Here is an 11,442-nt window from a genome sequence, read left to right on the forward strand (position 1 = left end):
CTCCAAGTTCTTTGTGTCTCAGACGAATATGAAGGAAAAAGCACCCAGCCTCGCTTTATATGCAGCTTATGCGGACCTGATGGAGAATAACGGGGAGGGGTTAGAGGTGGGAGTGTCCAGACGTCACAATAAGTCCGCCCCTCTGTGCTCTCAATCATCCAATCCTCAGCAGTTCCTTGATTTAAATTTCCCGCTCGATTATGCTCTTTGTTCATCAGAAAGAGCAACTTTTCACTTCTTTTGGGTGACCATTGGATTTCATTTCATCATCATTACTGGTGAGGTCATGTCTCTGACGTCACCCAGGATCCTCCAAATAAATGTCCTCACTACATACACAGACATCGGGATATTCCCATTTGGTGAATTAAATATGAAAGTATCCTAATATAAATAAGAATATATAAAATAATAGATTTATAAAGAAAATAAAAATCGTAAAAATACCGTAAAATGCAGCATTTCAAACCCCCACCCAAAACGAGACGTAATACCTCCCAGCTTTTAGTAGAGTGCAGATCTCCTCGATAAATGACCCCAACCAGAAAAAAGAATACCAGAGATATGAGCGCACTCAAATGTCCATACAACTTGTTTGATGAACAACAATTCTTCTAGCCACCCCAAAATATAGACAATTGTCTTCTGAAGAATGATTAGTTTTCCAATATTATCTAGAAAGCCATTTCTTTCCCAATAATTATCACAATCGTTTAACCGACTTTTTATTACATCTGACCAGAGAAGGCTTCCTAGACCATTAACACTTCCTGGATATAAAGTTCTCCTTTCAATCGATCCTGTTTATAAGAGATGTTCCGACACCGCACCTTCCACTGGTGACCTTACTATCCAGATTACTATATAAAGTCCCCACAATGAACGCTCGGCTCTGGGATCCTTCAGGTCATACACTGCACGGATGGATTAGGACATCTAGAACCCTTTGCTGATCTCTCACAAGTCATGTTCCCCCAGAGTCCTGGAACAGATGAGATGTCACACAATGTATTATGTCTCCAGAATCCCGGATCTCTCATCATCTTCTATTAGAATGGGATAGGACCCGGCACAGCTGCTACACATAACCAGAGTACAAACCAATTCCATCCCTCAGTCTACATACACCAACCAATCTCACCCCATGATTGCACTATATCGTTTCATGTGTTATTCTGCAGCAATACACACTGGACCAAACATGTCCCCTTCTCAGCAATCAGATCTTTTAGGCCTACTTGTTTAATTAGAGGTGTATAGACACATGGATCAGTCCCTACAGATCGATCTTAGATCCACTAGATAGATAGATAGATAGATAGATAGATAGATAGATAGATAGATAGATAGATAGATAGATAGATAGATAGATAGATAGATAGATAGATAGATAGATAGATAGATAGATAGATAGATAGATAGATAGATAGATAGATAGATAGATAGATAGATAGATAGATAGATAGATAGATAGATAGATAGATAGATAGATAGATAGATAGATAGATAGATAGATAGATAGATAGATAGATAGATAGATAGATAGATAGATAGATAGATAGATAGATAGATAGATAGATAGATAGATAGATAGATAGATAGATAGATAGATAGATAGATAGATAGATAGATAGATAGATAGATAGATAGATAGATAGATAGATAGATAGATAGATAGATAGATATCTGTGCAAGCTGCAGTAGTGGCACACCTATTATAATGATTGCACAGGGATTTGATTGAAAGGGGAATGCGAATCCAGCGATAGGTGTTCAGGATCTAATGCTGATCCACGTGGAACATCTAGAAATACTGATCGCACTGAGTGATCCCTCATCTGCCCAACTTCTAAAGGTTTTATCTGACACAAAAGAAAAAAAAAAACATGTAAAATAATCCGATGAATTCTGCAGTCTAGATGCCATTTCCTCAGATCCCCAGCTATGAATTTTTATTTTGTTATCAAACTGCACACACGAATCCGTTTTATTCTATTCCTTGGATTCGGAAAGGAAGCCATGAAATCGCATTTGTATCTTATCCCAGATCCCTGCACGGAAGTCATTCCTCTTATCACCAGCAGGTGTCAGGGTTTCTCCTCCATAGAGAATACATTGGAGCAGTTTAGTTCAATTTCATTCAAATGGTTCTGATAGAAAACTTCCTGAGCGCTGATCCATCTGGAAACAATGACACCGACTGATCCCAGATCTACCCGGAGCAGGGAGGGCAATGCTGGGGGGGGACGATTCATTGTCTGCTCAGCGATCTGTCCCTCCATGTTGGTACAGAATTGTGCTGGATCAAACAAGCTGTGCAAGTTAACTTTCTACTTGTTATTCACTAATAACGGACTAATCAGATCAGTGAGATCGGAGGAGGATTTTATGTCCTCTCATTTACTGCATTATGGAGAAAAAATGTCCAATCTCAGAGCTTCTAATTCTTACACCGATTAGGAATTTCCGACCTTTTGATTTTTAAAAATATTTCTGATGAATATTTGGCAGAAAGGAAAACTGATAGAAAGGATCCTCAGCCATTCAATACTCTGAAGAGAATTTAATTTATTTTGTAACTAGAAACCAGCAAAATGTTTACAATGTTTCTAAGAGGGGACAGATTTGCTTCTTCAGACATGAAATATTTGTGTTATTGATTCATTGTACATATCTGGCAGTGCCATGATTTCTACCAGTCCTTTCACTTTTTTCTTATTCTAGTTTTAATATGGGGAAATCTGTAACCGCTACATGTCTGATAGAGGTCAGTTCCATGATCCTACACAGATCTGATAATTACAATTTTAATTTTTAGCAGGGGTTCCCCGAGACCAGAAGTTTATTTCAAGGGTTCCTCTGTGTCCCAAAAGGTTGAGAAAAGCTGCTCTTACACCCTTCAGTATTTTGCCGGTAACACACATCTATCAGCACTATGCACCTAGTAATACTGCATAATAGATCTACATGTGTGATTGCCCGCGGGGTTCCAATTATTATTTGAATTTTAAACAAGAATTAATATAGGTTCTGCATTGCTTTGCCTAATAGCCATCATATATACAGACCAATAACTTACATACCTGTACTTTTTGAAATGTATATTTGTTTGCTCTCTGAGCTATCCAATTTGAATACATGCTATACTTTGAGAATGTATTTTCTCATTTCCTTTGGTGTTTCCTTTACGTCTTTAAAAAAAATCAAATACAGAATTAAAGTAATAATAATAAAAAGATCACTAAAGACACATTTTTTTCTTTATTTTGGGTGGAGTGGAGAGGGATAGGACCCCCTGACAGATTTGTATTGCTGCTTGTGTCCTCGTTGGGGATTTCCCCCTTTCTATCTGTCCTGTTTACCATTTTCACTGAGCTTGAAAGTAAAATAAAATCCCAAATATTGAGTTATCACCTGAACAGTAGTAGAGTGGAATTCTTTCACTGTGGACACTAGTTCTGATGTGAATCAGGGATCCCCTCACTTTGGAGGGATTTATTTTCACTCTTCGTTTGGCTATGGGACCAAAGATGGTAAAAAATACATTTTACAGGGGGTTATTATAACCCTCCCTTATCTTATATATTTAAAAAATGGAAAAAAAAAAATATCAATAATTTAAAAAGATGATTGACACCAACCTCTGCCTTACTGACATCGTCCTTTTGCCCCGTGTGAAAGAATGTCTAGATTTTACCTCTGATTGTAGATACAAGGAAACATTCTACCTGAGTAGTCTATATAGCTGTGTAGTAATATGTGGCAATAAAGTTACTCAGAATATTCAGATGACAATATATTTGTAATGATGAGCAGAATGTGATACAAAGTACATTAAATATGACATGCTCCCATCATCTAACACCTTTGTATCTCTAACAATCTCTCCCATCCCATCGCACAAGGATCTGATGTCACTGGCTGATGTTTTTCTTCCAGGCTCCTTCTACTCAGCTATAGATGAGCAGATTTGTGTATTAGAGGAATATGTTTCCTGATTTTCACTCTTCACTCATGTAATGCGAAGATGATTGTAGTGGGAGATGTGAGAAGATTGTTTTCTGATGGGAATGTGTGTAGAAAAGTAGGTAGAAGGAGGAATGGGACACACACTCAGGAGGTTGGAGGTGTTTGCAGCCTCTGTGTTCAGCCTCCTGAGCAGATCATGAGAGCGGACAGTGCGAGATCGATAAGTGACAGTCCAGTGAGCAGATCGGGTCCCCGATAAAGATCGCTCATCCTTCCATTTCATATTAAAATCGTTTTTCTCTCTGCCAGGGAAACACAAGAAGAGAGAGAAGATTCTCCAACACTGGAATGAGAGTCAATGGGCGTGTCTAAGGTGTAACCAATAGCAGTGCAGAAGGCAAGTTCGATATCAACCAATAGCAGCGCAGAACGTCTGTATATAAGGCAGAGCGCCACCCAGAAAGATATTTCTATTCTCTATTTTAGAAACTCTCTGAGAATCATGACTGAGACTGAGAGCGCCCCAGCCGCCGCTCCTCCAGCGGAGCCCGCAGCCAAAAAGAAGCCGGCTAAGAAGGCGGCAGCCGGAGGAGCCAAGAAAGGCAGCAAGAAGCCGTCCGGTCCCAGCGTGTCCGAGCTCATCGTCACAGCCGTGGCCGCTTCCAAAGAGCGCAGCGGGGTCTCCCTGGCCGCCCTCAAGAAGCTCCTGGCCGCTGGAGGATACGATGTGGAGAAGAACAACAGCCGCCTGAAGAGCGCCGTCAGGGCGCTGGTGACCAAGGGGAGCCTCGTCCAGGTGAAAGGACATGGAGCCTCCGGATCCTTCAAGATCAACAAGAAGCAGCAAGAGGGCGACAAGGCCAAGAAAACCGCAAAGAAGCCATTGGCTGCTGCTAAGAAGCCGGCAAAGTCCCCTAAGAAACCGGCGGCCAAGTCACCCAAGAAGGCAGTAAAGTCCCCTAAGAAGAAGGCGGCGGCCAAGAGCCCCAAGAAACCGGCGAAGGCTGCAGCTGCCAAGAAGGCGACAAAGAGCCCCAAGAAGCCCAAAGCTGCAGCCAAGCCCAAAAAAGCCGCCAAGAGTCCGGCTAAGAAGGCGGCAAAACCCAAGGCAGCAGCCAAGCCCAAGAAGGCCGCTCCGAAGAAGAAATAAATCAAAGCAGCCGGAGAACTCCTTCATCTACACCCCCCAAAGGCTCTTCTCAGAGCCACCCACCTCCTCCTAACAGAGCTACACCCACCCACCTCCTAACAGCAACACCTACCTACACCCACCCACCTCCTAACAGCAACACCCACCTACACCCACCCACCTCCTAACAGCAACACCCACCAGAAGCCGCATAGACTTTGCACATTATAGAGGAGCTCAGATGTTCCCCATCACACATTGTACATTTATCCCTTGCAGATCATCTTATTATCTACATTTTATAGGAGAAATCACTGAAAGAAATCGGAGATCCCTCCTGATATAAAGGATCTTTAGGATCCCCACCAGACACATCTGTCGTGCGAATCGGAGACAATTCCCCCACACTATGAGTGGGATCTCCGAGAGGGGGAGGGGGGGGATACATTTCCTCTTCTAGATGATCGTTAAGGATCTTCAATATTTAATGTGACCGTTATAAGGGAAATAATTGTACTGATGGGAGAGGTTAGAATGGTCAGCTACAAGAATGTGTTATTTCCCCTAAAAATAACAGAAATCGGTTTAGCAGCGCCGATGTTCCATTCGGATAGAAATGACAACTCTCGGCTCCACTTTTACATTCATCAGACATATCTTTATATACAAAGATTAGAGACTGTGAGAATGGACTGGCGGTAGATCTCTACCTTTCTATATGATGGGAAATAAAGGATTCCATGTTTCATTATCAGATCTGTGTAGGATCATGGAACTGACCTCTATCAGACATGTAGCAGTTACAGATTTCCTCATATTAAAACTAGAATAAGAAAAAAAGTGAAAGGACTGGTAGAAATCATGGCACTGCCAGATATGTACAATGAATCAATAAACACAAATATTTCATGTCTGAAGAAGCAGATCTGACCCCTCTTAGAAACATTTTGCTGGTTTCTAGTTACAAAATAAATGAAATTCTCTTCAGAGTATTGAATGGCTGAGGATCCTTTCTGCCAAATGAGAACATATTCATCAGAAATAGGTTTTTAAAAAAATCAAAAGATTGGAGATTCCTAATCGGTGTAAGAATTAGAAGATCTGAGATTGGACAGTTTTTCTCCATAATACAGTAAATGAGAGGACATAAAATCCTCCTCCGATCTCACTGATCTGATTATTCCGTTCTTAGTGAATAACAAGTAGAAAGTTGACTTGCACGGCTTATTCCATCCAGCACAATTCTGTACTAACATGGAGGGACAGATCGCTGAGCAGACAATGAATCGTCCCCCCCCCCCCCCAGCATTGCCCTCCCTGCTCCGGGCAGATCTGGGATCAGTCGGTGTCATTGTTTCCAGATTGAAAGTGTAAGCTCTGCTGGTGAGTTTAGGAATGTGCAGCTGTGTCCCCTCCCCCCCTGTGTGTGTGATAGGGAAGATTGTAGAAAGTTGTAGAATATCAGAGGAGAGATTCCTGTGATAGATCGGGGAGAGGAAATGTCTTCTTCATACAGCAGAATGAGGAGTGAGTGAGATTAGCAGTGAGTTGTATGATTTCTACACCCGAGCTGAGAAATCGGTGACCCCGTGGAGTGTACAGGAGGGGGAGGGGAGATTACTGTTTATTTTGAACAGATTTCCTCTCTCTGATCTCCTGGTAGTGATGAGATAAGAAGTAAAGATTCTGTGTATAGGAACGTTTGTTTTACTGATGAATATTGTTCCATTGTATCTATATAGAAGTGTGAATTGTTACTCTAATTGTTACAGATGAGTTACATTGTATTTAGTGAACAATAAATCTCCTTTATAGAGCAGAAATGTAAATGATTTCTCCGGGATCGGTTTAGAAATGTTACAGATGAGCTTTGCTTACCATGAAATATTGTTCTAATGTATCTATTAGTGAAGATATAGAGAAGTGTGAATGGTTAGAGATGAGATTTACTTCCACACTGAGGATCGGAGCGCAGAGAAGGGAGAGAGAGAAGATGTGGTGAAGCTGATGGCGGGGATGGAATGTGTAGAAATGTAGTAGCGGGTATTTGCAGCATGTAGTAGCGGGTGATGAGGTTGTATGGAGCTCTTTGTGAGGCGGATTTGGTGGCTCTGAAAAGAGCCTTTGTGGTGTGTAGAGAAGGTATGGGGGGGGGGGTGGAGATAAGAATGTATTTAGGCCCTCTCTCCGCGGATGCGGCGTGCCAGCTGTATGTCTTTGGGCATGATGGTGACCCTCTTGGCGTGGATGGCGCACAGGTTGGTGTCCTCGAAGAGTCCGACGAGATAAGCCTCGGAAGCCTCTTGCAGAGCCATGACGGCGGAGCTCTGGAAGCGCAGGTCGGTCTTGAAGTCCTGGGCGATCTCTCGGACGAGGCGCTGGAAGGGCAGTTTGCGGATGAGCAGCTCGGTGGATTTCTGGTAGCGGCGGATCTCTCGGAGAGCCACGGTGCCGGGCCTGTAGCGGTGAGGCTTCTTGACTCCGCCGGTGGCCGGGGCGCTCTTGCGGGCGGCTTTGGTGGCCAGCTGCTTGCGGGGAGCTTTCCCTCCGGTGGACTTACGAGCGGTTTGCTTGGTTCTTGCCATAGTTAGGAAAGGCTTCTAATCTCCAGACGGAACAGAAGTATGAGAACACGGGCTGTGCGGCGTCTATTTATACAGACCGCGCTGCACGTTTATTGGTTAATGCTGACCACGCCTGCTTAGGTTTAATAGGACCATTTCTTAGAGCTCTAATCAGCCAATGAGTGAGCTGTGTGATTCAGCTTTCAGTAGGGCGGGGCTTTCCCAGCCAGAGGTCACAAGGGACAGATTAACCCGAACCTGTCCGGAAAGCTGTGCGCGCCATTGCTGATATAGGAGACATTAGAAATATTGTGAAGATGAAATGCTTTGTGAAATCCACTAAAGGACAATTTTACTATAAACTGCCCAGGAATAATCACCGGAAATGTTTTATTGAACCGGAAAGGATTTCTGGCTTTATAAAGTAGTTTTTTCTTAGTGATCAGTAAGGTGTCAGAGTTTAGATTTGATTTCCGGGTACAATCTCTAATGAAGGTTTCTATGAAACATGTAATACTTTATTTCCCGTCATATAGAAAGGTAGAGATCTATGAGAGAAGTCATCTCCCTATCATGTTCTGTATGTAGCAGTGGGGGAGGGGGATTCTGCATTCTGAGGACTTGGAATAAAAGAGAACATATGGAAATGTTTTACATTCTTCAATCATCTTCACATTCCATTTCTATTCATCTTCTTGATAATAAAGCATTGATGATATTTCTCGGATAAATGTCTCATCTGATGATCTCAGCTCTCAGTGTCGGATTTGGCGGTATAATAGAGCTGATTGTTTGTAACGTTCTACACATTTCAGGCGGCAAATTCAAAAAGGAAGAAATGTGAAATCTGAGCCAATCAGAGCTGTGGGCGTTTCCTTCTTCAGCCAGTAATGTCTTTCTTATGAGGATTTCAAAGAAAAGTATTCTGAGATATTTCTCCGTTTTCCCCCAAGAAAATATTTGTTCAGTAGACGTTTTATTGATCTCTATAGGAAACATTCTCTAGCAGGGCGGATTCTGTATTCTGATGTCTAAAATCAAACCATAAAACAACGATCATATTTTATCGATTTAATTTACTCCTAAACGACCGCTAAAAGGACCGGTGATTGTTTCCTAGAAGAAGAGAACTCTGTATGAGGTTTGAAAGTTCAGCCAATCACATCTGATATTTTTATTTTTTAACAGTAATTCTGATGGAGGTTCTGATTGATGTGTGTTCATGTTTCAGTTTGGTATACAATGAATCATTTCTGATCTGTAGAAGAAATAAAAGTAAAATATGGAGGAGTCTCTGTAAGAAGACATTGTTCTATAAATCTTTATAATAGGATAGAACTGGCAATGGCTGTAAGCACTGACACGTCTCATGATCGCCCATCCCCCCAGGTGAAATCTTTACTTACAATCAGAGCTCCAATAATGAATTTCCGTCTATTTATAGGTAGGAAATGTTCTCCCAGTACAACTCTCCTCTATTAGAAGTGTGAATAAACAATTTGTTTTCGGTTACAATTTACCGCTCGTTTAACCGTTGATAAACACACAATCAGGGGTGTCCGGCTCTTTGTAGAGAGATGCGGGGCTCTGAGAAGAGATTTGTGTTTTGCGAAATAAAAATATTGATTCGAATTACTTGGCGGGTTTTCGGATGTAGGGAGAGATAAAGGAGGACATCTAGATTTTGGACATTGCGCTACTAATATCGGATTAGAATTACAGAAGTTTTTTTTTTTTTATGGCAGTAAAGTGCAGTAATAAACGTGTTTGGGATCATTTGACATTTTTTCGCTTGGACAAAGTTTCGCTGATCGACTGAGTAAAGCTCTGCTGTGATGTCTGTGGGTGGCTCTTAGAAGAGCCTTTGTGTGTTGTTGGGGTGATGGGTGGGGGAGGGGTATTACTTGGCGCTGGTGTACTTGGTGACGGCCTTGGTGCCCTCGGAGACGGCGTGCTTGGCCAGCTCTCCGGGCAGGAGGAGGCGGACGGCGGTCTGTATCTCCCGGGAGGTGATGGTGGAGCGCTTGTTGTAATGAGCCAGGCGGGAAGCTTCGCCGGCGATGCGCTCGAAGATGTCATTGACGAAGGAGTTCATGATGCTCATGGCCTTGGAGGAGATGCCGGTGTCGGGGTGGACCTGCTTGAGCACCTTGTAGACGTAGATGGCATAACTCTCCTTCCTGCTCTTCCTCCGCTTCTTGCCGTCCTTCTTCTGGCTCTTGGTCACGGCTTTCTTGGAGCCCTTCTTGGGCGCCGGGGCGGACTTGGCTGGTTCAGGCATGATTAGGGTTAATATGTTCTCTCCGCTGTGTGCAGGGAATGTGTGCTGGAGCTCCGCCCTCGTGTGCTGCTTTTATAGGCGTCCTATGCAAATCACTGCTCCTCCCTCCTCGCTATTCTATTGGAGGATTCAGTCATGTGATGGGGAGGGGGGTGGAATGATTTCCTTCCTCGTTTACCGATTGGTGTAGAAGCAATTCACAAAGCTATTGGATGGCTTCAAATGTAACCAATCACAGAATGTGACGTCAGAGAAGTGACTGTATAAATAAAAGGAAGGGGGGCAGGAATTAGTTATATTCGTCTGGCGTCTCTTTCATCTCACAATGTCTGGCCGCGGTAAACAAGGAGGAAAGGTTCGGGCTAAGGCCAAGACCCGATCATCCCGGGCTGGTCTGCAGTTCCCAGTCGGTCGTGTTCACCGCCTGCTCAGGAAGGGTAACTATGCCGAGCGGGTCGGGGCCGGAGCTCCCGTCTATCTGGCCGCCGTCCTCGAGTATCTCACCGCTGAGATCCTCGAGCTGGCCGGTAACGCCGCCCGCGACAACAAGAAGACCCGCATCATCCCCCGGCACCTCCAGCTGGCTGTCCGCAACGACGAGGAGCTCAACAAGCTGCTCGGGGGCGTCACCATCGCCCAGGGAGGAGTCCTGCCCAACATCCAGGCCGTGCTGCTGCCCAAGAAGACCGAGAGCCACAAGGCCGCCAAGACCAAGTAATCACCAACAATCCCCCCATCCCCCTCCTCACCAAACACAAAGGCTCTTCTAAGAGCCACCCACATACATCACAGCGGAGCTGTACTCTCATTTCTATGGTGTGCAAAACTTTTTTTATTTTTTTTTGGCCTGGGTGGAGATGTATCAAATACGATAAACCCAAATAGGTTTTAGTGCGATTTTCTGGTCTAAATAATTATGTAAATGTATTCTTAGTAGCTCCGGATCATAAATCCAGATGCCCGCCTTTACCTTCTCTCTAATCCTTATACTGCAGCACCAAAGCTTTCCTCCGTCTCCCACATCTCTATAGAGAGCCCCGAGATCCCGGATTGTGTCTACGGCGAGCAGTCAATTATTTATTGGTTTATTAAATGCCCCAAACCGCAGATTGTTTATTCACACTTCTAATACAGGTAAGTTGTACTGAGAACATTTCCTACCTAGAAATATGCGGAAATTCATTGGGAGATCTGATTGGACACTTGGATATCTAAAGATTTCACCTTGGTGGGGAGCACAATGGGCGATCATGAGACGTGTCAGTGCTTACAGCCATTGCCAGTTCTATTCTATTATAAAGATTTATAGAACAATGTCTTCTTACAGAGACTCCTCCTCATTGTCCTCCATACTTTACTTTTATAGATCAGAAATTATTCATTACATACCAAACATCCCCAACTGAAACATGATTACATCAGTCAGAACCTCCATCAGATGTTTTTGTTTAAATAAAATCTCGATCTTATTTTTTATATATATCAGATGTGATTGAAAA

At 43.2% G+C, this 11,442-nt stretch overlaps 3 protein-coding genes across 3 annotated transcripts; 2 read left to right on the forward strand and 1 right to left on the reverse strand.

Moving 5' to 3' along the window:
* Window positions 1-4,471: 4,471 nt before the first annotated feature.
* On the forward strand, window positions 4,472-5,119 carry LOC309543732 (uncharacterized protein; the record flags this gene model as incomplete). Its single annotated transcript, XM_082276178.1, has 1 exon — window positions 4,472-5,119. One exon carries the CDS (start codon window positions 4,472-4,474, stop codon window positions 5,117-5,119), a length of 648 nt encoding a protein of 215 aa, XP_082132304.1.
* Window positions 5,120-7,272: 2,153 nt separating this feature from the next.
* On the reverse strand, window positions 7,273-7,683 carry LOC309543730 (histone H3.2; the record flags this gene model as incomplete). Its single annotated transcript, XM_082276176.1, has 1 exon — window positions 7,273-7,683. The coding sequence occupies one exon, from the start codon at window positions 7,681-7,683 to the stop codon at window positions 7,273-7,275; it is 411 nt and encodes a 136-aa protein (XP_082132302.1).
* Window positions 7,684-10,268: 2,585 nt separating this feature from the next.
* Window positions 10,269-10,661, forward strand: LOC309543721 (histone H2A type 1-like; the record flags this gene model as incomplete). Its single annotated transcript, XM_082276170.1, has 1 exon — window positions 10,269-10,661. The coding sequence occupies one exon, from the start codon at window positions 10,269-10,271 to the stop codon at window positions 10,659-10,661; it is 393 nt and encodes a 130-aa protein (XP_082132296.1).
* Window positions 10,662-11,442: the final 781 nt, after the last annotated feature.

The sequence above is a fragment of the Pelophylax lessonae genome (assembly GCF_965119305.1).
Source record: "Pelophylax lessonae genome assembly, contig: HAP1_SCAFFOLD_333, whole genome shotgun sequence".
Taxonomy (NCBI): domain Eukaryota; kingdom Metazoa; phylum Chordata; class Amphibia; order Anura; family Ranidae; genus Pelophylax; species Pelophylax lessonae.